Here is a 25935-nt window from a genome sequence, read left to right as displayed (position 1 = left end):
GCACCAGCGCGCCCATTGGTCCGCCCCCAACCTCCCGCCCAACTCCGGGGAGACGGCGCGCCGCGAGGGCCGCCGGGAGATGTGGTCCCGCCTCTCGCCAAAGCCGCAGAGCCTACCCTTCCGGAGAACTACATCTCCCGGCAGCCATAGCGAACCTCAAACCAAAAAAAAACCAACCGCATGCGCACTGACAAGGACGGAATCTTTAAAAGAGATTACTGCGCAAGCGCATTGCTATTAGGATGGCGTATTTTTTGATGAACTAAAGTGGGGGGAATTGTCTGGGGTGACTCCTCGGCGGCGTTGAAGAGCCAATTTTTTCCTCCAGATATTAGGACGCAATATTTGGACCACTGCTGCTCAGTCGAGTTATCAGGCGACTTTGTGTTGTTTTGTTAGAATTGTGACGTGCGTTTTTTTCGTGATAAAAGAAATAAATTTAAGAAAAGGAACGTGAAATCGGAAGTGTCGTGACCCGGATGTAGACGGCCCCATCCGGGTGGGTGGAGGGCGGTTTTTATTGCTGCGTCATCGCCGCTTCACAGTAAGTGTTTGCTTGTCCGCTAACATTTTGGTCAGGCCTCAGAGAGAGAGAAAAAAAGACTGGCATTTATAACGCGCCTTTCGCAACCTCAGGTTGTGCCAAAGCACTTAACAGCCATTGAAGTACTTCTTGAAGTGCAGTCACTGTTAGGACACGCGTCAGCTAATTTGCGCACAGCAAGCGCCTACAAACTTCAATGTGATAGTGATCAGATAATCTGTTTTAATGATGTTGGCTGAGGGATAAATTTTGGCCAGGATACCGGGGAGAACTCTGCTCTTTGAAATAGGGCCATGGGATCTGTTACGTCCACGTGAGAGACCAGACTTGGTTTAATGTCTTATCCGACGGATGGCAGTGCAGCACTCCCTCAGTACTACACTGGGAGTGCTGGCCTGGATCTTGTGTTCAAGTCTCTGGAGTGGGACTTGAACCCACAAACCTAATCAAGTCAAGCCTGCGCCTTCCACGACTCTTATCTACTCATTATTTTCAAATTGCATAACAGGACTTTATTTTTTAACATTATCTTTGAGTGCAGACTTTACTCATAGTTGGATCGGTTCCACTGACTGAAAAGTTGATTTGCTTTTCAATTCTTGGAATTTTCTTGTACGCATTTTCATACCAAAAAAACACTGAAAATCTGAACTTTTTTTATATATGAAAGAATGAGCAACCTACTGCACAATGTCTGAAAGAAATTGGTTCTGATGAATAGTGTCACTTTTTGGGTACCTACCTATTAGAATCATAGAATAGTACAGCACAGAAGGCGGCCATTCGGCCCCTCGAGTCTGTGCCAACTCTTTCTAAGACCAATCCAGTTAGTCCCACTCCCCCTTGCTCTTTCTCCATATCTCTGCAATTGTTTCTCCGTCAAGTATTTATCGAATTTCCTTTTTGAAGGCTACTATTGACTCTGTATCCTCCACCCGATCAGGCAGTGAATTCCAAATCCTAGCCACTTGTTGCGCAAAAAAGATTTTCCTCATGTCGCCTCTGGTTCTTTTGCCAGTCACAAATCTCTGCCTTCTCGTTATTGACCCTTCAGCCATTGGAAACTGTTTATCTTTATTTACTGTATATGTATCTATAAACCCTTCATGATTTTAAACACCTCTCTCAAACCTCCTCTTGGCCTGCTCTGCTCCAAGGAGAACATCCCCAGCTTCTCTAGTTTATCTACATAACTATCCCCTCATCCCTGGAACCATTCTAGTAAATCTCTTCTGTACCCTTCCTAAAGTATGGTGCCCAGAATGGGACAATGCTCAAGCTGGAGCCAAACTAGTGTTTGATATAGGTTTAGCATAACTTCCTGGCTTTTGTAGTCTATGCATCTATTTATAAAGTCCAAATCCCATATGCTTTGTTAACCTGTCCTGCCACCTTCAAAGATTTGTGCACAAGCGGCCCCAAGCGTCTCTCTTCTTGTACCCTCTTTAAAATTGTACCATTTCGTGTGTATGATCTCTCCTCAGTCTTCCAACCAAAATGTATCACTTCACACTTCCCTGCCTTGAATTCCATCTGCCATGTGTGCCTGTCCATTCCACCAGCCTGTCCACGTCTTATTGAAATATATTCCTATCTCCTTCACTGTTTACTACGCTTCCAAGTTTTGTCACTGCAAATTTAGAAATAAGTCCAAGTCATTATTAATGTATATTTTAAAAAAAAGCAATGGTCCTAGTACTGAACCTTGGGGAAATGCCACTGTATACCTTCCTTCAGTTTGGAAAAACAGCCATTCACCACAACTTTGTTTTCTATCCCTTAGCCAATTTTGTATTCATGCTGCTACTGCCCCTTTTATGCCATGGGTTTCAATTTTGCTAACCAGCAGATTATGTGGTACTTTACCATAAAACACCTTTTGAAAGTCCATGTACACAACATCAGCTGTACTGCCTTCATCCACCCTCTGTTACCTCATCAAAAAACTCAAATCACATTAGTCAAACATGATTTTTCCCTTAGAAGTCTGTGTTGGCACTCCTTTATTAGTCCATGCTTGTCCAAGTGGCTGTTAATTTTCTCCTGGATTATTGTTTCTAAAAGCTTCCCCACCACTGATGTTAAACTGACTAGCCTGTAATTGCCAGGTTTATCATTCTCCCCTTATTTTGAACAAGGGTGTAACATTTTGCAATCCTCCAGTCCTTTGGCACCAGCTCTGTATCCAAGGAGGATTGGAAGATTGTGGCCAGCACCTCTACAATTTCTACCCTTACTTCCCTCAGCAACCTAGGATGCATCCCATCCGGACTGGGTGACTTATCCACTTTAATTACTGCCAACCTATCTAGTACCTCCTGTTTATTTTTATCTCATTCAGTATCCCAGCAACCACCTCGTTTACCAGAGCTTTGGCAGAGTCCTCTTCCTTGGTAAACACTGATGCAAAGTCAAAAGCAAAATACTGCAGATAGGCTGGAAATCTTTAAAAAAAAAAAAACAGAAAATGCTGGAAATACTCAGCAGAACTGATGCAAAGTACTCATTTAGTACCTCAGCTGTGCCTTCTGCCTCCACCAAGAAATCTCCATTTTGGTCCCTAATTGGCCCCACCACTCCTCTGACAACCCGTTTACTGGTAATCTGATAATAGAAGACCTTTGGATTCCCCTTTATGTTAGCTGCCAATCTATCCTTGTACTGTCTCTTTGCCCCTCTTATTTCCTTTTTCACTTCTCTACTTTTTATATTCAGCCTGATTCTCCCTTGTATTATCAAGCTGACATCTGTCATACACCCTCTTTTCCTGCTTCATCCTTCATCATCCAGGGAGCTCTGGCTTTGGTTGCCCTCCCTTTCCCCCTTGTAGGAATGTACCTAAACTGTACCCAAACCATCTCTTTAAAGGCTGCACATTGCTCCATTACATTTTTGTTTGCTCTACCGTAAAAGTTTCTGTTTCATTTAAACAAGATAAACTTGACATTCTCCCTGTGGATCAAACTATTTCTTTTGCTGGAAGGGGAAAGAGTCATGGAAGGGGCTACTTTGCGATCTCCTTTGCTTAACTTTTTATTTTTGTGCTGTCGCTATGCTTCGGTTGACATTTCCAATATACTCCTGATTTTGACAGTAAAACATGGAACCTACAAAACACCAGAAAAAAATTGAACTTTTAAAATTGACTAAGAACAACTTCTCATATGTCTGCAGTACTTCAGTGTTTTATCATTTAGTCTTTTGCGGTCTCGTTCTGGGATGAATACCAGTTAAAAATAATACTTCGTAGGATGATCATTGTGCTTTTAACTTGAGGAAAGATGAACTTTTGTGGTTGTTTCCTTTTGCTCATTTGCTGCTCTTAGTTTATCAAGCCATGTTCAACAATTGGTTTAGTGCACCAGTGCATATTGAGGATGTGTTGATACTATTAAATTCCTGTTCATCAGCTCAGCAGAAAGAAATGGCTGCTGCTTCACAGGAAATGGTTATAATGCTCCATATTTTCATATGGCTTTACATCTGTGACTCTTGTCCAGATGAAGAAGCATATAAAATATGAAAGATTTGTTCAAACTAATCAACAAATGTTTTAGGTTTAAGGAAATGAGCAAAGTCACCAGTTTAGATCAATTTATTAATGTCATGTGAACTGCTAACCAGAATAGATTACTTGTTAAATGTGATCTTCCATTCTGTTTTATATAGAAAGATTCTGGGCTTGTCACTATCTTAATGTTTTTGTAGAAACTTCAGTTTTAATACTGGTACAAAGACTCTCTCAAATCTGATCCCATCACTGGCTGAGTGTATTCACCGAATGGTTTTGCTGGAAACAGCAGGTACCGTAATTTCAAAGCTCCAGAGCTCTGGGACACTGGAAAACCATGCTGTCAATGAGGAATGTGCACCCCAAGCTAGCGGCGTGCTTTCTTGGGGTGCTCAGTTCAGGAGTGGCACTCTGGTCAATACGAAGTTAGTGCTTGCTTGTAATGAAGCTGCTCTGGAGTTCTCTTAGTACAGGTAGACCATCCTTTATCCGAACTTCCGAAAACCTCTAAAAACCGAAAGTTTTTTCGTTCAGCGTAAGCCGTGCGCACGACATGACCAGAGTGGCGCACGACTTACGCTGAGCAGGGCAGAGGGTCACAGAGTTCCCTCCTGGGTAGGAGATTGCAGGCCGAGCCAGGCAGTGTGAAGGAGGTACCGGGAGAGTGAACCCAACAATACAGCGGCCGGTCCGATAGCTGCAGCGGCCTGTCCGATATTCTTTTCTCCCCCGACCCGACCCGCGGCCTGTCCGATATTCTTTTCTCCCCCCCCCCACACCCCACCTGACCTGATTTGCGGGCCAGCTTAGTCGGAGTCGGCCGATATCCGGCTTTCCAGAGAAGCAGGAAAGGGAATGAGACACGGAACAGTCGCAAGAGGTAGCCTGAACTTTTAAAATTTATATTAAATACAAATTTCCCAGTCTTATAATAATACCTTCTGAAATCCGAAACCGAAACTCAGCTGGTCCCAAGGCTTTCGGATAAGGGATAGTGTACCTGTAATTGCAAAGGAGGGGGCTTGGCAGTGAAGGAGACTCAGAGCCTCCTTACTGGAATTAACACCTACAAATAGGCAAATAAAATAATGGCAAGTCTGTTATTTTCCATAAAATGGTGGACTACATTGAACAAACCATACACCCTCGTATATTTCTTCGCCTTTAGCTTGTTCGGCAAAAATAAGTGGCTACCTTCTGCATGTAATTTAACTTTCTCTTAACCAAGGGCTATAATTATTCTGTGGGAACAAGCTTGATTTGGTTAAATGGTGTGTTCACATTCTTATTCATTTGGGTCTGGTGAATGCAAAGCTGTCCTGGCAGCTTTGCTGGCAAAGCAGCTAAGTTTTGTTTTTGTTTTCAGCGTGCTAATGCCAAGTAGAATTCTCTGGCCCTAAATGTGCAGTATTTAAAAGTACTTCACGATGAGGCTGTATTCCAGTCTTCTGGAGTTTCTGTCCTCAAATCTTGCCATTCCTTTTTGCAAAGAATACGTTTTTTTTTAAAGTTACTTACGACTGGTGTCTAATCATTCACTGTTTGTGCTGTTTCCAAGATTTATGTGTGACATCTTTGCTGAGTGATGTATGACACATCCACACAAATCTAATGCTAACAGCACCCTTCGCTGTTTAGCGGAGTGTCTCTGAACTGAGTTTCCAAAGCAATCTAAAATAATGTATAATTAGAAGCACACTTTTCAGATAGAGATTGATTCTACAGCCACATTTATTTATTTTTATAAAAATTCATCGTCCACATTGCAGCTGTTGAATTAAAAAAACCTCTCCAGTGGTGCTCCTCACTGTCAGTGTTGTACCTTTGACTACACAAGGTAGTTGTGCTGCATTCATGAATGGTTTGGTCAGTTACAGGTGGGGTTGTTTGTGGCAAGATAAATCGGCTGCAGACATTCAGCCTCTGATGATATATGATGCAGAAATTGGCACTACTGTGTTGACACACAGTCTTCTCCCTCAGAAAAGTCAGCATTCCTAGACTTCAGAAAAGGGCATAGAAATTGGTGGTTCCATTCAGAAAGCTAGCCAGCCACCAGTGAGTCCAAGTCCATCTTATTTTTTTCAACAATATACAATAATGGCAAAAGAATAGTACAATAAAATAGGTTTCCAAACACAGTGCTCATCTGCTATATAAATACAAGTTGTTGTTGAATCGTGCTTTCGCTTGAATTGTATCTCCTGCATGGTATGACTTCAGTTTGCAGGCGAAAAGTGGATTTTGTCCAGGAAGAAAATTGACGTCCCATAAGCCAGATTTAAACAATGCTTCTGGGGCCTGTATAAATGGAAGCAATAGAACTAAGTGTATATTATAAATACATGTTGCTGAAAGCTGAGTGGTTTCCATGTTGAATGGAGAGGTACAACTTAAAAGTGACAAGTGACTCGTTCTTGTGAACTACAGGATGGGATTAGGTGACATCTTACTCTTCAGTAAATGTGCAGTTGACACTTCATTAGCATTTCTGAGTCTGTGCTCTAGAGCTGGAACAGTCAGGGGTTAGCGCTTCACTGCAGTGCCGTGTAATTTAGTTGCTGACTGCACTTTATTGTGCCAGCTGATTCTGAGTGGCATTAACAGCAGTCGCAAAGTCCAAATACCAGATGGTCTCGCTCTTTCTGGATATTTAAAAAAAATCTGTGACAAGCAATTCTGTTGGATGCAAGGCTGATTTGTTTTCCTTACCTTTTGCTCCCTTGAGTAGGGCGTCACTTCTAATTACAAATAATTTGCTTCTACAAGTATGTAAAAAGGAAGAGAGTAGCAAAAGTAAGCGTTGGTCCCTTAGAGGCTGAGACATGTGAAATTATAATGGGGAATAGAAATGGCAGAGACTTTAAACACATTTTGTGTCTGTCTTCACAGAAGACACAGAAAGCATACCAAAAATAGTGGGGAACCAAGGGGTTAATAAGAGTGAGGAACTTAAAGTAATTAATATCAGTAGAAGAAAAAGTACTTGAGAAACTAATGGAACTAAAAGCTGACATTCCCTGGACCTGATAGCTGACATCCTAGGGTTCTAAAAGAGGTGGCTGAGATAGTGGATACATTGGTTGTGATTTTCCAAAATTCTCTAGATCCTAGAATGGTCCCAGTGGATTGGAAGGTAGCAAATGTAACCCTGCTATTCAAGAAAGGAGGGAGAGAAAACAGGGAACTATAAGCCAGTTAGCCTGACATCAGTTGTCAGGAAAATGCTGGAATCCATTATTAAGGAAGTGGTAACCGGCCACTTAGAAAATCATAATATGATTAGGCAGAGTAAACATGGCCTTATAGAAACATAGAAGATAGGAGCAGGAGTAGGCCATTCAGCCCCTCGAGCCTGCTCCGCCATTCAGTGAGATCATGGCTGATCATCCAAACTCAGTACCCTGTCCCTGCCTTCTCCCATATCCCTTGATCCCTTTAGCCTTAAGAAATATATCCAACTCCTTCTTGAATATATTTAATGAATTGGCCTCCACTGCCTTCTGTGGTAGAGAATTCCACAGGTTCACCACTCTCTGGGTGAAGTAATTCCTCCTCATCTCTGTCCTAAATGGCTTACCCCTTATCCTTAGACTGACCCCTGGTTCTGGACTCCCCGGCCATCGGGAACATCTTTCCTGCATCTAGTCTGTCTAGTCCTGTTAGAATTTAAGTTTCAATGAGATCCCCTCTCATTCTTCTAAACTACAGCGAGTACAAGCCCAATTGACCCAATCTCTCTTCATATGTCATTCCTGCCATCCCAGGTATCAGTCTGGTGAATCTTCACTGCACTCCATCCATGGCAAGAACATCCTTCCTCAGATAAGGCGACCAAAACTGCACACAATACTCAAGATGTGGTCTCACCAAGGCCCATTACAACTGCAGCAAGACATCCTTGTTCCTGTACTCGAACCCTCTCGCTACGAAGGCCAACATACCATTGGCCTTCTTAACCGCCTGCTGCACCTGCATGCTTACCTTCAGCGACTGGTGCACAAGGACCCTTCTCCCAATCTATTGCCGTTCAGATAATCTGCCGCCTTGTTTTTGCCACCAAAGTGGATAACCTCGCATTTATCCACATTATACTGCTTCTGCCCAATCACCCAACCTGTCAAAATCATACTGGAGTTTCTCGGCATCCTCCTCACAGCACACACGCCCACCCAGCTTTGTGTCGTCTGCAAACGTGGAGATATTATAAGATATATCTAGTTCCCTCGTCTACATCATTTATATATAAATATGTATAGCTGGGGTCCTAGGACCGATCCCTGCGGTATCCCACTAGTCACTGCCTGCCACTCAGAAAAAGAGCCGTTTATTCCAACTCTTTGCTTCCTGTCTGCCAACCAGTTCTCTATCCAAGTCAGTACCTTGCCCCCAATCCCATGTGCCTTAACTTTACATGCTAATCTCTTATGCGGGACCTTATCGAAAGCCTTCTGAAAGTCCAAATACACCACATCCACTGGTTCTCCCTTATCTATTCTACCAGTTACATCCTCAAAAAATTCCAGTAGATTAGTCAAGCACGATTTACCTTTTGTAAATCCATGTTGACTTTGTCCGATTGGGAAAACTTTAAAAGACAGCAAAAAATAACAAAAAGATTGATTAAGAAAGGGAAGATAGATTATGAAAGTGAATTAGCAAAAAATATAAAGACAGATAGTAAGAGTTTTTATAGTTATATAAAAAGAAAAAGGGTGGCTAAAGTAAATGTTGGTCCCTTAGAGGATGAGACCGGGAAATTAATGGTGGGAAATATGGAGATGGCAAAAACACTGAATGACTATTTTGTATCAGTCTTTACAGTAGAGGACACTAAGAATACCCCAACACTTGACAAGCAGGGGGCTATGGGGGGGAGGAGCTAAATACGATTAAAATCACTAAGGAAGTAGTACTTGGTAAAATAATGGGACTCAAGGCGGATAAATCACCTGGACCTGATGGCTTACATCCCAGGGTTTTGAGGGAAGTGGCGGTAGGGATTGTGGATGCATTGGTAATAATCTTCCAAAACTCCCTGGACTCAGCAAAGGTCCCAGCAGACTGGAAAACTGCTAATGTAACACCCTTATTTAAAAAGGGCAGTAGACAGAAGGCTGGAAACTATAGACCGGTTAGCCTAACATCTGTGGTAGGTAAAATTTTGGAGTCCATTATTAAGGAGACAGTAACAGGACATTTGGATAATCATAATTTAATAAGACAAAGTCAGCATGGTTTTATGAAGGGGAAGTCATGTTTGACAAATTTGCTGGAGTTCTTTGAGGAAGTAACATATAGGGTGGATAAAGGTGAACCAGTGGACGTAGTGTATTTAGACTTCCAAAAGGCATTTGACAAGGTGCCACACAAAAGATTATTGCTTAAGATAAAAAATCACGGGATTGGGGGTAATATTCTGGCATGGATAGAGGATTGGCTATCTAACAGAAGGCAGAGAGTTGGGATAAATGGTTCATATTCAGACTGGCAATCAGTAACCAGTGGTGTTCCGCAGGGGTCAGTGCTGGGTCCCCAACTCTTTACAATCTATATTAACGATTTGGAGGAGGGGACCGAGTGTAACACATCAAAGTTTGCAGATGATACTAAGATGGGAGGGAAAGTAGTGAGTGAGGAGGACATAAAAAACCTGCAAGGGGACATCGACAGGCTAAGTAAGTGGGCAGAGATTTGGCAGATGGAATACAATACTGGAAAGTGTGAGGTTATGCACTTTGGCAGGAAAAATCGTAGAGCAAGTTATTATCTTAATGGCAAGAAACTGGAAAGTACTGAAGTACAAAGGGATCTGGGGGTCCTGGTGCACGAAACTCAAAAGGTTAGTATGCAGGTGCAGCAAGTGATTAAGAAGGCCAATGGAATGTTGGCTTTCATTGCTAGGGGGATAGAATATAAAAATAGGGAGGTATTGCTTCAGTTGTACAAGGTATTGGTGAGACCGCACCTGGAATACTGCATACAGTTTTGGTGTCCATACTTAAGAAAGGACATACTTGCTCTCGAGTCAGTACAAAGAAGGTTCACTCGATTAATCCCGGGGATGAGGGGATGGACATATGAGGAGAGGTTGAGTAGATTGGGACTCTACTCATTGGAGTTCAGAAGAATGAGAGGCGATCTTATTGAAACATATAAGATTATGAAGGGGTTGGACCGGGTGGATGCAGGGAGGATGTTCCAGATGATGGGTGAAACTAGAACTAGGGGGCATAGTCTTAGAATAAGGGGCTGCTCTTTCAAAACTGAGATGAGGAGGAACTACTTCACCCAGAGGGTGGTAGGTCCATGGAATATGCTGCCCCAAAAAGCTGTCGAAGCTACATCATTACATAAATTTAAAACAGAAATAGACAGTTTCCTAGTAGAAAAGGGAATTAAGGGTTACGGGGAGCGGGCAGGAATTTGGACATGAGTCTAAGTTCGGATAGGTCATGGCCCTGTGGGTAGCGGAGCGGGCCCAGGGGCCGTGTAGCCTGATCCTGCTCCTGTTTTCGTGTGTCTAATGCTGTTCGATTCAGGAGATAGTCCTGTCATAGTGGATTGGCGGTTAGGATCAGATCAGCCATGATCTTATTGAATGGCGGAGCAGGCTCGAGGGGCCAATTGGCCTACTCCTGCTCCTATTTCTTATGTTCTTATCCAGTCGCTGTTTTCCAAGTGCTCTGCTAGTACATCTTTTATAATGGACTCTAGTATTTTCCCCACTACCGATGTCAGGCTTACTGGTCTAGAATTCCCTGTTTTCTCTCTACCACCTTTTTTGAATATTGGGGTTACATTAGCTACCCTCCAATCCATGTTCCAGAGTCTGTCGAATTTTGGAAGATGACCAGCAATGCATCTGCTATTTCTAGGGCCACTTCCTTAAGCACCCTAGGATGTAGATTATCAGGCCCTGGGGATTTATCGGCCTTCAATCCCGTCAATTTCCCTAACACCATTTCCCTACAAATATTGATTTCTTTCAGTTCCTCTCATTAGACCCTATGTTCCCCGACATCTCTGGGAGGTTATTTGTGTCCTCCTTTGTGAAGACAGGACACAAATGAAAGGGAAATAGTGTTTAACAAATTCATTAAACTTTTTTGAGGATGTAACGAGCAGGGTAGATAAAGGGGAACCAGTGGATGTGGTATATTTAGATTTCCAAAAGGCATTCGATAAGGTGACACATAAAAGGTTGCTACGCAAGATAAGGGCTCCTAGGGTTGGGGGTAATATATTAGCATGGATAGAGGATTGGTTAACGGACAGAAAACAGAGTAGGGATAAACGGATCATTTTCCAGTTGGCAGGCTGTAATTAGTGGAGTGCTGCAAGGACCAGTGCTTGGGCCTCAGCTATTTACAATCTATATTAATGAATTTGATGAAGGGACCAAATGTAATGCATCCAAGTTTGCTGCTGATACAAAGCTAGGTGGGAAAGTAAATTGTGAGGAGAACACAGAGCCTGCAAAGGGATATAGACAGGTTAAGTGAGTGGGCAATAAGGTGGCAGATGGAGTATAATCAGTTTATTCACTTTGGTAGCTAGAATAGAAAACAGAATATTTTTTTTAATGGTGAGAAACTACTAAATGTTGGTGTTCAGAGAGATTTAGTTGTCCTCGTACACGAAGCACAAAGTTAGGATGCAGGTACAGCAAGCAATTAGGAAGGGAAATGGCATGTTGGCCTTTATTGCAAGAGGCCTGGAGTACAAGAGCAAGGAAGTCTTGCTACAATTTTACAGGGCTTTGATGAGACCACATCTGGAGTACTGGGCACAGTTTTGGTCTCCTTATCTGAAGGACATACTTGCCTTAGAGGTGGTGCAACAAAGGTTCACTAGATTGATCCTTGGGATGAGAGGGTTGTCCTATGAGGAGAGATTGAGTCGATTGGGCCCGTACTCTCTGGCGTTTAGAAGAATGAGGGGTGATCTGATTGAAACATACAAGATTCTGAGGGGATTGACAGGGTAGATGCTGAGTTTGTTTCCCCTTGCTGGGGAGTCTAGAACTAGGGGGCATTGTCTCAGGGTAAGTGGTCAGCCATTTAAGACTGAGATGAGGAGGAATTTGTTCAGAGGGTTGTGAATCTTTGGAATTCTCTACCCCAAAGAGCTGTGGATGCTGAGTCATTGAGTATATTTCAAGGCTGAGATAGATAGATTTTTGGACTCTAGGGGAATCGAGGGATATGGGGATTGGGCGGGAAAGTAGAGTTAAGGTCGAGGATTAGCCATGATCTTATTGAATGGCGGAGCAGGCTTGAAGGGCCGTATGGCCTACTCCTGCTCCTAATTCGTATGTTCTTATAATTACATAGAAGTTACACAGAAAGAGGTCATTTGACTCGACTGGTCTATGCCAGTGTTTATGGTCCACACAAGCATTCTCCTATCTTGCTTTATCTCACCCTATCAGCATAACCTTCTATTCCTTTTTCCCTCATGTACTTATCTAGCTTATCCTTAAATGCATATATTTTATTAGCCTCAACTACTCCATGTGGTAGCAATTCCATATTCTAACCACTCTGTTTTTAGAATTTTCTCCTGAATTCCTGATTGGATTTATGAGTGGCTATCTTATGTTTAACACCTAGTTTTGGACTTGATGGTGGCAAGTGTCTTTGCATACATCATCCAGGTGTCCATTCTTCAGGTGAGTTGAACTCGATCCTGTTTTCCTCCACGTTTACATCCAGCAGAAACCTCAACACATTTTTTGTCCTTTCTCCTCCCGCACCTAGTGATGTGAAGCTAACCACAGCACTATACCACTGCCCTGGTTGACAGCTAACTCAGCACAGCCTAGGCAACAAACCTGTGGCCTTCCTGGTCTGTACGTATATTCAGCTATTTGTTAAATAAACCTGCTGAATCATTGAGGGAGGCACAGCTGAGGTTATTGTTGAAGGGAATAGAGATGAACACGTGAAAGAGAAGTCAAACAGCCGCTTGTCACAATGGCAATATTTGTTGCATTGTGTGTGCTTGTGCTTTTAAAAGCAACTCTTTCCAACCCCCACCTGTTCCCCACCACTCCCCATACAAAGGCTTCCATTATTTGCTCACTGGGTAGCTGAATAATTTTCTTCAGTAAGGGTTCTTGTACCTAATGCTGTGCTTCGACTTGTAGAAGATTGCAGCCATTCAGCCCATTGTGTCTGTGCCGGCTATTTGCTAAATCATCTAAAAGTAATCCCACTGCACTGCTATCTCCCTGTAGTGCACCATATTACTCGTGTTTTAAAAGATGCAGCAGTCTCTTGCCTAATTACTCCTTGTGGCAAAGCATTCCCTGCTTTAACAACTATGTAAATACATTTATCGTAATCGTGCTCCTCACTCTTGTGACTGCATTATTCTGTAACAAAAGGCACTGCAATAGTCTTTTGGGAGTTTGCTGAAGTCGCACTATGGTGCATCAGTTTTTACCAAAACTTTAGATTTTGCAAGGTCACCAGATAGGCTCAGATGAATAATGCCCTTCCACCCATTTGATCTCAACAAAAAGTTGGAGTTCAGTACCCTGGGCCAGTCACACGTCCAATCAATCCATTCCAAGTGTTGATCAGTCTCCACATACAGGAACCTTTCGATTAACCGGCCCCTAAATAACCGGAACGCTCTATCCACCGGCAAAATTCAGGAGTCGGTTCAGATAACTTTTATTACTCCATTTGTTGCTGTGCAAGGGTGTAGCTGAAGCTGTTGCTAAGCTACAGAGAGGCTTGTAACTTGTGCCGATTGTTTTGAAGCTGTAAGCAACAGGGTTTGTTGCTTTATACGGAGCCCTGAGCTCCGTAGCTTTTACTATAGCTTTCGGTTATCCGGAATTGTTGATGAACCGGCACCACGTCGGTCCTGTCCGTGCCGGATACCAGAAAGTTTCCTGTAAATACTTCTTGACATTGGCCCTAACTTTGACCTTCACAATTCTGAACCTGACACTGTTGTCCCATTGCTCTATCTTATGAGATAATGTCCTTTATCCCATTGAAGTATATGTTACATATTTGAGTTCCCTTCCAAGATGTCTAAATTTGAGGCTGAAGGTCTGCTTATCAAGTCTTGCCTTTTTTACTGGAGATTAGCATAATGTTTCTAATCTGCACTGTCTCTATGGTCTGCTTCACATCCTTGCATTGCAGCAACTTCAACTGTGTGCAGTAGTTCCAGGTCCTGCCTGAGTTAGGGTGCTGTACACCTTTGTTCCTCTGTCTCTGGCCTTTTCTGCATTCCCTCCGCCCCACTATTGATGGCCGTGCCCTCAGCCAGCTTGGCCCCAGACCCTCCCGAAAACCTTCTGCCTCCCTCTCCTTTTAAAGATCCTCCTTAAAATCCACCTCTGACCAAGCTCCTGGTCACCCCTCCTAATACTCCTTTGGCATGGCGTCCATGTTTGTTTGATTATTCTGCTGTGAAGTGCTTTTAATGTGAAACAATGTCTCAAAGTGCTATGTAAATACAAGTTGTAGTGCCTGTGTACACACGAACCATGTTTGTGTGCCAGGAAACCTCACAATCAATGGACCTAATGTGTTGGTTTTGATACCCAAGAGGTTAAAAGCAAGTTTGAAACAAGGGGCTGGAAATTGCGGTCGGAGGCTTCCCGTGGGCGAATGCCTCTGAACCGCAAGTAAACTCCCCGCCTACCTGGTGCCTCCGTACCTTCGAAGACTCGCGCCCCTGGGCCTGTGGGCGTATGCCTGCGTAAAGGTCCACGTATCCCAGGGGCGCATGCGGTTCACAAGCATCTCTGGGATCATGTGGGCCAATCACAAAGGGGGATTCCATTTACGTACGGAATCCCCTAAAAAACCCTTTCACAGCACTGAAATAAAAATAAATCATCACATGGTCAAAATTAATTAAAATACAATTTAATTAAAATTAAATTTTTGTTTTAAATATTTTGGAAAAATAAATTTCAACAATTTTCAAGGGGCCAAAAATAGCCTAAATTATTTATGCTTTTTGTATGCTTAAATCATTTTTAAAAATTTATTTTTATTTAAACCTTTACACTGGTAAAAGAAGGCTGTACACCTGCATTAAATGGGAAATTAGAGACGTGTGCAATAAGGGCATAGCAGTTATCATGGGTGACTTTAATCTACATATAGATTGGGCTAACCAAATTAGTAACAATACTATGGCGGAGGAATTCCTGGAGTGCATACGGGATGGTTTCCTGGACCAATATGTCGAGGAACCAACTAGAGATCAGGCCATCTTAGACTCGGTATTATGTAATGAGAGGATTAATTAGCAATCTTGTTGTGCGAGGCCCCTTGGGGAGGAGTGATCATAATATAATAGAATTCTTCATTAAAAGGGAGAGTGAAGTAGTTGACTCAGAGACCAGGGTCCTGAATTTAAATAAAGGAAACTATGATGGTATGAGGCACGAGTTGGCTAGGATGGATTGGGGAACGTTACTTAAAGGGTTGACGGTGGATAGGCAATGGCAAACATTTAAAGATCACATGGATGAACTACAGAATTTGTTCATCCCCGTTTGGCATAACAAAACAAAAAAGGTGACTCAACCGTGGCTAACAAGGGAAATTAGGGATAGCATAAGATCCAAGAAGCAGACATATAATTTGGCCAGAAAAAGCAGCAAACCTGAGGATTGGGAGCAGTTTAGGATTCAGCAAAGGAAGACAAAGGGATTAATTAAGAGGGGGAAAATAGAGTATGAGAGTAAGCTTGCGGGGAACATAAAAACTGACTGTAAAAGCTTCTATAGATATGTGAAGAGAAAAAGATTGGTGAAGTCAAGCGTAGGTCCCTTACAGTCAGAATCAGGGGAATTTATAATGGGGGAACAAAGAAATGGCAGACCAATTAAATACATACTTTGGTTTTGTCTTCACAAAGGAGGACACAAATAACCTCCCAGAGATGTCGGGGAACATAGGGTCGAATGAGAGGGAGGAACTGAAAGAAATCAGTATTTGCAGGGAAATGGTGTTGGGGAAATTGACGGGATTGAAGGCCGATAAATCCCCAGGGCCTGATAATCTACATCCTAGGGTACTTAAGGAAGTGGCCCTAGAAATAGTAGATGCATTGATCATCTTCCAACATTCTATAGACTCGAACAGTTTATATGGATTGCAGGGTAGCTAATGTAATCCCACTATTTAAAAAAGGTGGTAGAGAGAAAATGGGGAATTCTAGACCGGTAAGCCTGACATCAGTAGTGGGGAAAATGCTGGAGTCCATTATTATAAAAGATGTAATAGCAGAGCACTTGGAAAACAGTGACAGGATCAGACAAAGTCAATATGGATTTACAAAATATGATAGCAAAATACTGTGGATGCTGGAAATCCGAAATAACAACAGAAAACGCTGGAAAAACTCAGCAGGCCAGGCAACATCCGTGGAGAGAGAAATAGAGTTAATGTTTCAGGTCGATGACCCTTCATCAGAACAGGAGCAAGGATGTCTTGCTGCAAGGACCCTTCATCGACCTGAAACGTTAACTCTATTTCTCTCCACGGATGTTGCCTAGCCTGCTGAGTTTTTCCAGCATTTTCTGTTGTTATGGATTTACAAAAGGTAAATCATGCTTGACTAATCTACTGGAATTTTTTGAGGATGTAACTGGTCAAATAGATAAGGGAGAACAAGTGGATGTGGTGTATTTGGACTTTCAGAAGGCTTTCGATAAGGTCCCGCATAAGATGTTCGCGTGCAAAATTAAAGCACATGGGATTGGGAGTAAGGTACTGTCTTGGATAGAGAACTGGTTGGCAGACAGGAAGCAGAGTTGGAATAAACGGGTCTTTTTCCGAGTGGCAGGCAGTGACTAGAGGGGTATCGCAGGGATCGGTGCTAGGACCCCAGCTATTCACAATATATATTAATGATGTAGACGAGGGAACTAGATGTAATATCTCCAAGTTTGCAGACGACACAAAGCTGGGTGGGCGTGTGTGCTGTGAGGAGGATGCAGAGAAACTCCAGTATGATTTGGACAGGTTGGGTGATTGGGCAGATGCATGGCAAATGCAGCATAATGTGGATAAATGCAAGGTTATCCACTTTCATGTCAAAAACAGGAAGACAGATTATTATCTGAATGGCAATAGATTGGGAAAAGGGGAAGGCAATGAGACCTGGGTGTCCTTGTGCACCAGTCGCTGAAGGTAAGCATGCAGGTGCAGCAGGCGATTTAAGAAGGCAAATGGTATGTTGGCCTTCGTAGCAAGAGGATTCGAGTACAGGAGCAAGGATGTCCTGCTGCAGTTGTACAGGGCCTTGGTGAGACATAGAAACATAGAAGATAGGAGCAGGAGTAGGCCATTCGGCCCTTCAAGCCTGCTCCGCCATTCAACGAGATCATGGCTGATCATCCAAACCCTAGCACCCGGTCCCTACACCGACAGCCATCCCACCCAAGCCCTATCCCCGTAACCCCACGTATTTAATCCCCCCTAACACTAAGGGCCAATTTTTTTATCATGGCCAATCAACCTAACCCGCACATCTTTGGACTGGGAGGAAGCCGGAGCACCCAGAGAAAACCCACGCAAACACGGGGAGAATGTCTGTGTGGAGTTTGCACAGTCACCCGAGGCCGGATTTGAACCCGGGTCCCTGGCGCTGTGAGGCAACAGTGCTAACCACACCTTGAGTATTGTGTGCAGTTTTGGTCACCTTATCTGAGGAAGGATGTTCTTGCCATGGAGGGAGTGCAGCGAAGATTCACCAGACTGATACCTGGGATGGTAGGAATGACGTACGAGGAGAGGTTGGGTCGATTGGGCTTATACTCGCTGGAGTTTAGAAGAATGAGAGGGGATCTCATTGAAACTTAAAATTCCAACAGGACTAGACAGACTAGATGCAGGAAGGATGTTCCCGATGGCGGGGAAGTCCAGAACCAGGAGTCATAGTCTAAGGATAAGGGGTAGGCCATTTACGACAGATGAGGAGGAATTACTTCACCCAGAGAGTGGTGAACCTGTGGAATTCTCTACCACAAAAGGCAGTTGAGGCCAATTCATTAAATATATTCAAGAAGGAGTTAGATATTATTTCTTAAGGCTAAAGGGATATGGGCAGAAAGCAGGGACAGGGTACTGAATTTGGATGATCGGCCATGATCTCATTAAATAGCAGAACAGGCTAGAGGGGCTGAATGGCCTACTCCTGCTCCTATCTTCTGTTTCGTGGGCATTTGCTGGGCAAATAGCCCAATGGCATAGTGGTTAGCACTGTTGCCTCACAGCGCCAGGGACCCGGGTTCAAATCCGGCCTCGGGTGACTGTCTGTGTGGAGTTTGCACATTCTCCCCATGTTTGCGTGGGTTTCCTCCGGGTGCTCCGGTTTCCTCCCACAGTCCAAAGATGTGCAGGTTAGGTTGATTGGCTATGATAAATTGACCCTTAGTGTTAGGGGGATTAAATACGTGGGGTTACGGGGATCGGGTGGGATATGTGTCGGTGCAGGCTCGATGGGCCGAAATGGCCTCTATCTGCACTGTGGGGTTTCTGTGATTCTGAAATCTGCGCCAGCGAATGTCCATTTCCTGCAAATGGGTACGATCTGACAAGCTGAATCTTGACCTCGCAAGTTCTGGGTTTTCGCGCGTGCCCATCGCATGTGGAAACCCGGAACTTCGGGGCACTTGTGAGCACGTACGCGGTCATAGGCCCTGGAAAATCTGGGCCATTGTGATTTGGTGCTTGATAGCGTAAGAGACTGTGACACTCCCTGCTTGAAGGACAATTTGGTTTAGACAATTTTCTAGTTTATGTAACTGGCTGAGTTCCTATGGAGACCAGAACTTTGTTCCATTAAATTCAATGAAAGAAACCTATTCAATCCTGAGCAGTTTTCACAAAGGGTAATTGATCCACTTTGGCCTTGCCATCTGTAGGGTTATACATTAGTCTTGTTATAATTTGCCTCTGAATAATATGATCCTACTTCTAATGCTACTTTTTAATGGCTTTCATTGAATGTTATGTGCCCAATTTTTTGCCCCTTTTTCTGCAGCTCAGTATATTCCACCCTGATTGGTACTTGCGTGCACTCGTCTGCTCCTGGCTCAGCCTCTTTCTCTTTGTCCTGAACACCCCAGTGTCATTCTTCGACTGTCCTCACTTTGGTTCTTGGTCCTGTGTCACTGATTGTGATAGGAATATGTGGAACAGACAGTGGGAGATCAGTGATGGAAAGTCCATCAGAGTGGGACTGGGCCAGGAGCAATTAATTGTATGTGGGTTTCTCAGAACGAACTATCCAGCGTTCAAGATGCCTAGCTGGAGCTGAGGACATCAGGAATGGAAAAATCTCTCGTTTGGACAGGGCTGGGAATAAGAGAGGAGTGCTGGAGAGTTGAGGACAGACAGTAGAACAGGATTGGGACTGCAACGGGTGACCAGTTTGGGGTGTTCTCACCCTAATTGTCTCCAATTAAGACTATATCATGTACTTCATTGCAAAGCACATTTGTCTCAGAGCCCAAGACCAGTGAGACTTGACTACAATTGTTTATTTTTGTGCTTTTGTATTACTATTTATGAATGAACTATTTAATTTACAAACTGACTGTCCAAGTGAGTGGAACTGTGGCTTCAGCATCTCTGACCAGTTGGTATATTGGCTCTGAAAAGAGGGATATCATTGCAGATGCAATGAAGTTAGTCATTTAGGCAGATAGCAATCATCTCTAGATGTTCCATATATAGGTGGCTGTTAGTTGAACTCAAAGCTGAGCACCTCGGGGTAAACCGAGAATGGATAAGAAATCGATTGGTGGAAAGCAGCAAGTACTCATTGGAGTAGTTGTGTTGGGGTGGAGGGGAAGGTACTGAGTGGGGTACCTACGCTCAATACAAAGTGCTCAAATTTGCCAGTGATACCAAATTTGATGGGGCAGTGGAATCTGAGGAGGCAGTTCAGAAATTAAAGGAGTTGGACAAAATGGCCCTGAATTTCCTGGAACTTTCTGGCATAGTGCAGCATTGCACCATTTTTTGGAGGAAATTCGCACATAACTAACTTGTGCGGTATGTGCAAATTTCCTTGATTGTTCACACCACTTCAAAGATACTTCCACCAAAATCATTTGCTTATTTACATAGCTCCATCTCCCATGCCAACATGCCTGGACCTAGACCCTCAAGAGGCGGGTTCGTCTACCAAGTTCGCACAATGGCTGCGTTGCTTCGAAGCTTGCCTGGAAGCCTCAGCCGTGACACTAGATGGAAACAAACTAAAAATCCTGGCCTCCAAGGTGGGCCACCAAGTCTACACGCTCATCCAGGACGCGACTACCGATGCGGCGGCTATCGATCTGCTAAAAGGACAATACACACGCCCGGTAAATACGGTTTATGCCAGACACCTCCTGAGATCCCGCAAACAGCAGTCCGGGGAATCGGTGGAGGCATTCCTACGGGCACTACAGATACTCGGCCGAGCCTGCGATTGTAAAGAGGTATCGGCCGCGACACACACGGAGGGACTTATCCGAGATGCTTTCGTTGCGGGCCTCAAGTCCGACTACTCCCGGCAGAGACTGCTGGAGAAGGGCGAAATCGACCTGAAGAAAGCAGTGTCCCTCGCGCTCTCGCTAGACGCGGCCCACCGGAATATGGACGCATTCTCCCCTAACCGCTCCGCACCGTGGACGCCGCAACCTTGGGTCATGGGACCGGCACCAACTGCTGCAGCGATGTCCAAGGGCCCGAAATGTTACTTTTGTGGCCAGGCAAAACACCCCAGAGCACGCTGCCCGGCGAAAAACGCTACCTGCTCTGGCTGCGGGAAGAAAGGACACTACGTCAGCGCCTGCAAAGGTAAAACCGCTAACGCCAGCAGCGCCGCGTGTGAACCGTGGGGGCAGCCATCTTGTCCGCCATCTTGGACACCTCCAGCCGCGTGGGGACCGGGATCATGGGCGCAGCCATTTTGTCCGCCATCTTGGACGCCTCCAACTCCAATCGCGGGTGACCCGGACTCGACCACCGCCTCGTCTGACGACCACAGCGACTCGCTCGACCATACGCTGGCCTCCGTGACGCTGGACCAATCTCTCCCTCACCAACTGTCCAGGTCCATGATGGACATTACGGTAAACGGCCGCGCCACTACCTGCCTTTTCGACAGCGGGAGCACGGAGAGCTTTATCCACCCCGACATGGTGCGCAGTTACTCTCTCCCGGTCCTGCCAACGCGCCATCGGATCTCTATGGCTTCCAAATCCCATTCAGCAGACGTCGGTGGCTACTGTGTAGTGACCCTTTCAGTAAGGGGCACAGAATACAAAAATTTTAAACTTCTTGTCCTGCCCCATCTCTGCGCTGCCGTTCTACTGGGGTTGGATTTTCAGTGCCACCTTAAAAGTGTCACAGCGTACGGCGGACCCCTCCCCCCACTCACAGTCCGCAGCCAGCAGCTTTTAAATCGCCCGCCACGCACCACTTGCAGCCTCTCCACGCTTAAAGTCTCTTTTCCACCCCCCCCCCCCCCCCCCCCTGTTCGCTAACCTCAGCCGCGACTGTAAGCCCATCGCTACAAAAGCAGGCGGTACAGTGCCGGGATAGGAGCTGCATTAAATCAGAAGTAGCAAGACTCCTGAAGGAAGGGATTATTGCGGAAGCACGTGAGGTCCCATAAAACGGACCCCTGGTCGAGAGGGTGAGCCTCCTCCACGCCAACCCCCAGTAATGCTTACGTGGCGTACCCGGACGGGCGGGAGGACACAGTCTCCATACGAGACCTCGCACCTTCGGGTGCCCCTGAAACACTACCATTGCCATCCACCACTACCCACAACCCAACCCCTATAGACGACATGCCGCAGCCCCAGGACCCGTCATTGACCACTCAATGAGACGCCAGATTCAACGTTGGATGCTGCACCATCGCCGCCGCCGCCGCCACCACGACGATCAGGACGGCATACAAGGCCACCTGATAGACTCACTTACACGAACCTTTAGTACACTTCACCCCGCCGGACTCAATTTTAAACAGGTGAATGTGGTAAACCACTGTTATTGTTGTTCACCGTTGTTGTTGCACACTGTTGTATCTATGCATGCCTCAGCTGGCTCCGCCCCTGGCTCCACCCACATGCCCAGGTATAAAGGTGACTGCTCTGCAGCCCCCTGCCTTCTTGGAAACCAGTCAACCACGAGAGGCATGCTCTGTTCTTTGTTAATAAAAGCCTTTTAGTTACTCTCCTAACTCTCCGTCTTTTATGAGTAATTAATAGCGCATCAGTGCAGCATTGCACCATTTTTTGGAGGAAATTCGCACATAACTAACTTGTGCGGTACGTGCAAATTCCTTAATTGTTCACACCACTTCAAAGATACTTCCACCAAAATCATTTGCTTATTTACATAGCTCCATCTCCCATGCAAAAGGCCCAGATCACAAGTTTCCTGCATTTACACCAGTAATGCGCTGGTGTAGATTTAAACCCAAAAATGTAGGCGCAGCATGGCCCAAAGTCACCTGATGTCAATGTCATAGAGCCATAATGGTACAGAAGGAGGCCATTTGACCCATCGAGTCCGTGCCAGCTCTCTGTAGAGCAATCCAGTCAGTCTCATTCCCTCGCTCTATCCCGTAGCCCTGCAAGTTTATTTCCTTCAAGTGCCTATCCAGTCTCCCCTTGAAAACATTGAGTGTCTCCGCTTCCACCACTTCGTCAGCAGCGAGTTCCAGGTCCTCACCACTCACTGCGTAAAAAGTTTTTCTTCACATCCCTCCTGTTTCTTTTGCCCAAAACCTTAAATCTGTATCCCCTTGTCCTTGTACCATCAACTAGTGGGAACAGCCTTTCCCCGTCTAGCCTATCCAAATCGTCATAATCTTGTACACCTCTATCAAATCACCCCTCAACCTCCTTTGTTCCAATGAAAACAAATCCAGCTTCTCCAACCTGTCCTTGTAGCTAAGATTCCCCCATCCCCGGAACCTGGTAAATCTCTGCACCCTCTCGAGGGCCTTCACATCTTTCCTGAAGTGTGGTGACCAGAACTGGGCGCAATACTCCAGCTGTGGCCTAACCAGCACTCTATAAAGATTCGGCATAACTTCTCTACTTTTGTACTCAATACCTCTATTTATGAAGTCCAAGATCCCATATGCTTTGCTAACCACTCTCTCAATATGTCCTGCCACCTCCAGTCCCTCTGTCTCTGCACACTCTTTAAGACTATGCCGTTAAGCGTATATTGCCTCTCCCTGTTCCTTCTGCCAAAATGCATCACCTCTCACTTCTCTGTATTAAACGTAACTGATATTTATGGAGTTTGGTCGTGTTTTTCTTTGACTTAAAAAAAACTCCTCTTACTGAGACGTGCGCTACACTTCACCTACATGCTGTCTTTAGACAAATCCTCACCACCAACTTGATGAAAGTGGCAAACTAGCCTGTTTGTGGTGCTTGTTGCATCTGATGAGGAAGATCATACCTACAGCACATACTCTAGCATCTTAATAACATTGAAGAAAAGTGGATTTGTAGTTCAAAACATAGGCTAAATAAAAACATGCTTATAGCCAACACTATAAATAGCGGACTGGACGGTGCGTGCGATAGCTGTCTTCACTTCTTAGACTTTTTCTGTTGACCAGGGCCCACAACACACATGCTTTCGATTAGGCAGGAATTGACGACTTGATTGAGGCCATATAAATATCTGGTAAATAGGTAGTGGAAATATTAATTCTGCAGTTGAGGGTAAGGCATGACATGGTGGAGCAGAAGATGCTTTACTCCACATCTTGTGTGGCGCATAAACACCGCCATGGACATGTTGGGCCAAATGGCCTGTTTCTGTGCTGTAACTGCTTTGTTGCACTGCACATTTAACTGGGAGTACTTCAAGCTGCCATTGCTTTCCAAACTGAGAGGGTTTCTAATTCTGGTATCTCCTTGGAATCTTTGCTAAACTATTTATCATTGGAAATCAAAGATTCCCTTTAAGCTGCTCCAGGGGTCCCATGCAGTTGGTGAACTGGCTTTTAAATTGAAAAACCGCGCATGCATGGACTTTTGAATAGGCCGCCTAGCCCCCCCCCCCCCCCCCCCCAAAAAATTCCAGGGCCCATTGTCTGAAACGTTTCCAACTTAAATACAACTGCCCAAGTCTCCAGCTCGGTGAACTCAGTGTCCATGGAAATCAATCTAGAATTGAGTTGAGAAATCAGCCTATTCTCCCCGATCAAACCAATTCAAAAGAACTTCATGGAATCATACTGCGCAGAAGAGGTCATTCAGCCCATTGTGCTTGAGCCGGCTCTTTGAAAAGAGCTATCCAATTAGTCCCAACCCCCCCCTGCTCATTCCCCAGTCTTCAACCTTGGGATTTACTTAGAAATCAGACCCACTGTTCCTGGCATGGAAAGAAATTGGATCACAGTTGTCTTCATCTAGGTGAATATTTGCCTTGTAGGAGCACAAAGGGTGAGACCAAGTCACCCTCCAGTAGGTGGGCTAGTTGCCAAATGCCAGAATCATTTCATTTACAGAAACCACTAATGATTAATGTTTTCTAATGCTTCTAATTTGTCACTTCATTTCAGGGCGAACAGATTGTTTGTCTTATTTTGTTCATCGTAAGCAATTTCCTTAACTGCAAACAAAGTAATCAAAACCCCGTCATAGGAGCATCAGCTTTGAATTGGATTGTTAATTTTGGATTGGAGGTCATCGGACAACAGCAGAAAGGGTGGCTATAACTTCAGGGAGAAGTTGAAAGGAGAGACTGCAAATCTTCTGCGAATTCCAGGAGGGCAATTGGGAACGTGGCATCTGGATCATCACACAGGCAGCAGAAATGGATTTGCTTGTGTGACCTGTCTTCTGTTGGGGAGGCATACTGCTGATCAAATGTCATCTTATGAGCAGCCACTGAAAGAGGTACACAGAAATAACTCTCAGAAATGGGAAGTTTTATCAATTTTGGGATCGGTCAGTTTTTAAAAAGAAATAGAATTGCTCGTTTGTCTTTTTTAATCTCTGATCTACTTGAGCTCTGCTACTGCCCTGTGTCTGGCGCCAATGCCCCTAGCGAGGACATTCCCGTCTGATTTCCTTTGCCAATCCCACCTCCCTCCCAAAGTTTTCGCCGACATTACCCCATCTGGAAGATCCTTCCAAATGTTGAGCACTCTGCGCAATGAAGTTCTTCTTGACATCAGTATTAAATTAGCATTGCACTAATTTTAGCCTGTGCCTCGAAGATCTACTTGTCTTGGCTTACTTTAGTTCTCTGGATTTATCTTCTCTGCAGCATTTAATATCTTAGTATATACTTCTGTAAGGTCCCCTCTGTTTCCTTGCAAGTCCTTTTTTCTCATAACTTATTCCCTTGATGCTGGGGATTACACTTTTGATTGACCTGTGCAGCACGTTTATGACCTTAATGTCTTCCTTGTGTTTGGTGACTAAAACTGATACTCGAAGTGTAATCTAACATACACATTGTACAGTTTGATATTTTCTGACTTGTGTGATTGTAGTTCAGCAATCTATTTGCTTTATCTATTATAGCCCATCAGCAATTGACAGATTGAGCACTGATTGCGCTGTTCTTGATTCTTTTCAACCTCACTTTTTTTTTTTAACCTCACTCTACATCATTTATAGTGTACATCTGAGACACCCATTCATCCAGTATGCAACACCTTAGCCTTGTTCTTAGTAAATCTCATCCGTCACCCCGTGCCCATTTATGGATATAATTAGTGTCTTTTGTGGGGCACTGATTCCTTAGATTCAACTTTTCTTTCTCCTCTCCCCCCCCCCCCCCCACCATTAGTCGTTTTATTATCTTCAAATTACATTGTGTTTGAATCCCAGCCATTGGCCCAAATC

The 25935-nt window shown here is 44.5% G+C and overlaps 1 protein-coding gene across 2 annotated transcripts; it reads left to right on the top strand.

Moving 5' to 3' along the window:
• The first annotated feature begins 92 nt into the window (after positions 1-92).
• On the top strand, positions 93-25846 carry LOC147112437 (uncharacterized). 2 transcript variants are annotated; one of them, XR_015079503.1, is made up of 2 exons: positions 93-544; positions 24642-25846. XR_015079503.1 is itself a non-coding variant. In XM_085996720.1 (2 exons), the coding sequence occupies exon 2, from the start codon at positions 20191-20193 to the stop codon at positions 21583-21585; it is 1395 nt and encodes a 464-aa protein (XP_085852846.1). In that variant the 5' UTR covers positions 110-544; positions 20180-20190; the 3' UTR covers positions 21586-22289. The 2 variants fall into 2 exon arrangements, 1 of the variants encoding a protein (XP_085852846.1); XM_085996720.1 differs by lacking the exon at positions 24642-25846 and adding an exon at positions 20180-22289 and having other exon boundaries at positions 110-544.
• The last annotated feature ends 89 nt before the right edge of the window (positions 25847-25935 follow it).

The sequence above is a fragment of the Somniosus microcephalus genome, chromosome 9 (genome assembly GCF_052327205.1).
Source record: "Somniosus microcephalus isolate GS21.2 chromosome 9, FLI_Smic_1.0, whole genome shotgun sequence".
NCBI classification, from domain to species: Eukaryota; Metazoa; Chordata; class Chondrichthyes; order Squaliformes; family Somniosidae; genus Somniosus; species Somniosus microcephalus.
The sequence above is the reverse complement of the archived record's forward strand: the minus strand, read 5'-3'. Positions and strand labels throughout refer to the sequence as shown.

What these genes read in the sequence shown, in the direction of transcription:
- LOC147112437 (XM_085996720.1), top strand. Translation starts at nt 20,191, where the DNA reads ATGCCAACATGCCTGGACCTAGACCCTCAAGAGGCGGGTTCGTCTACC.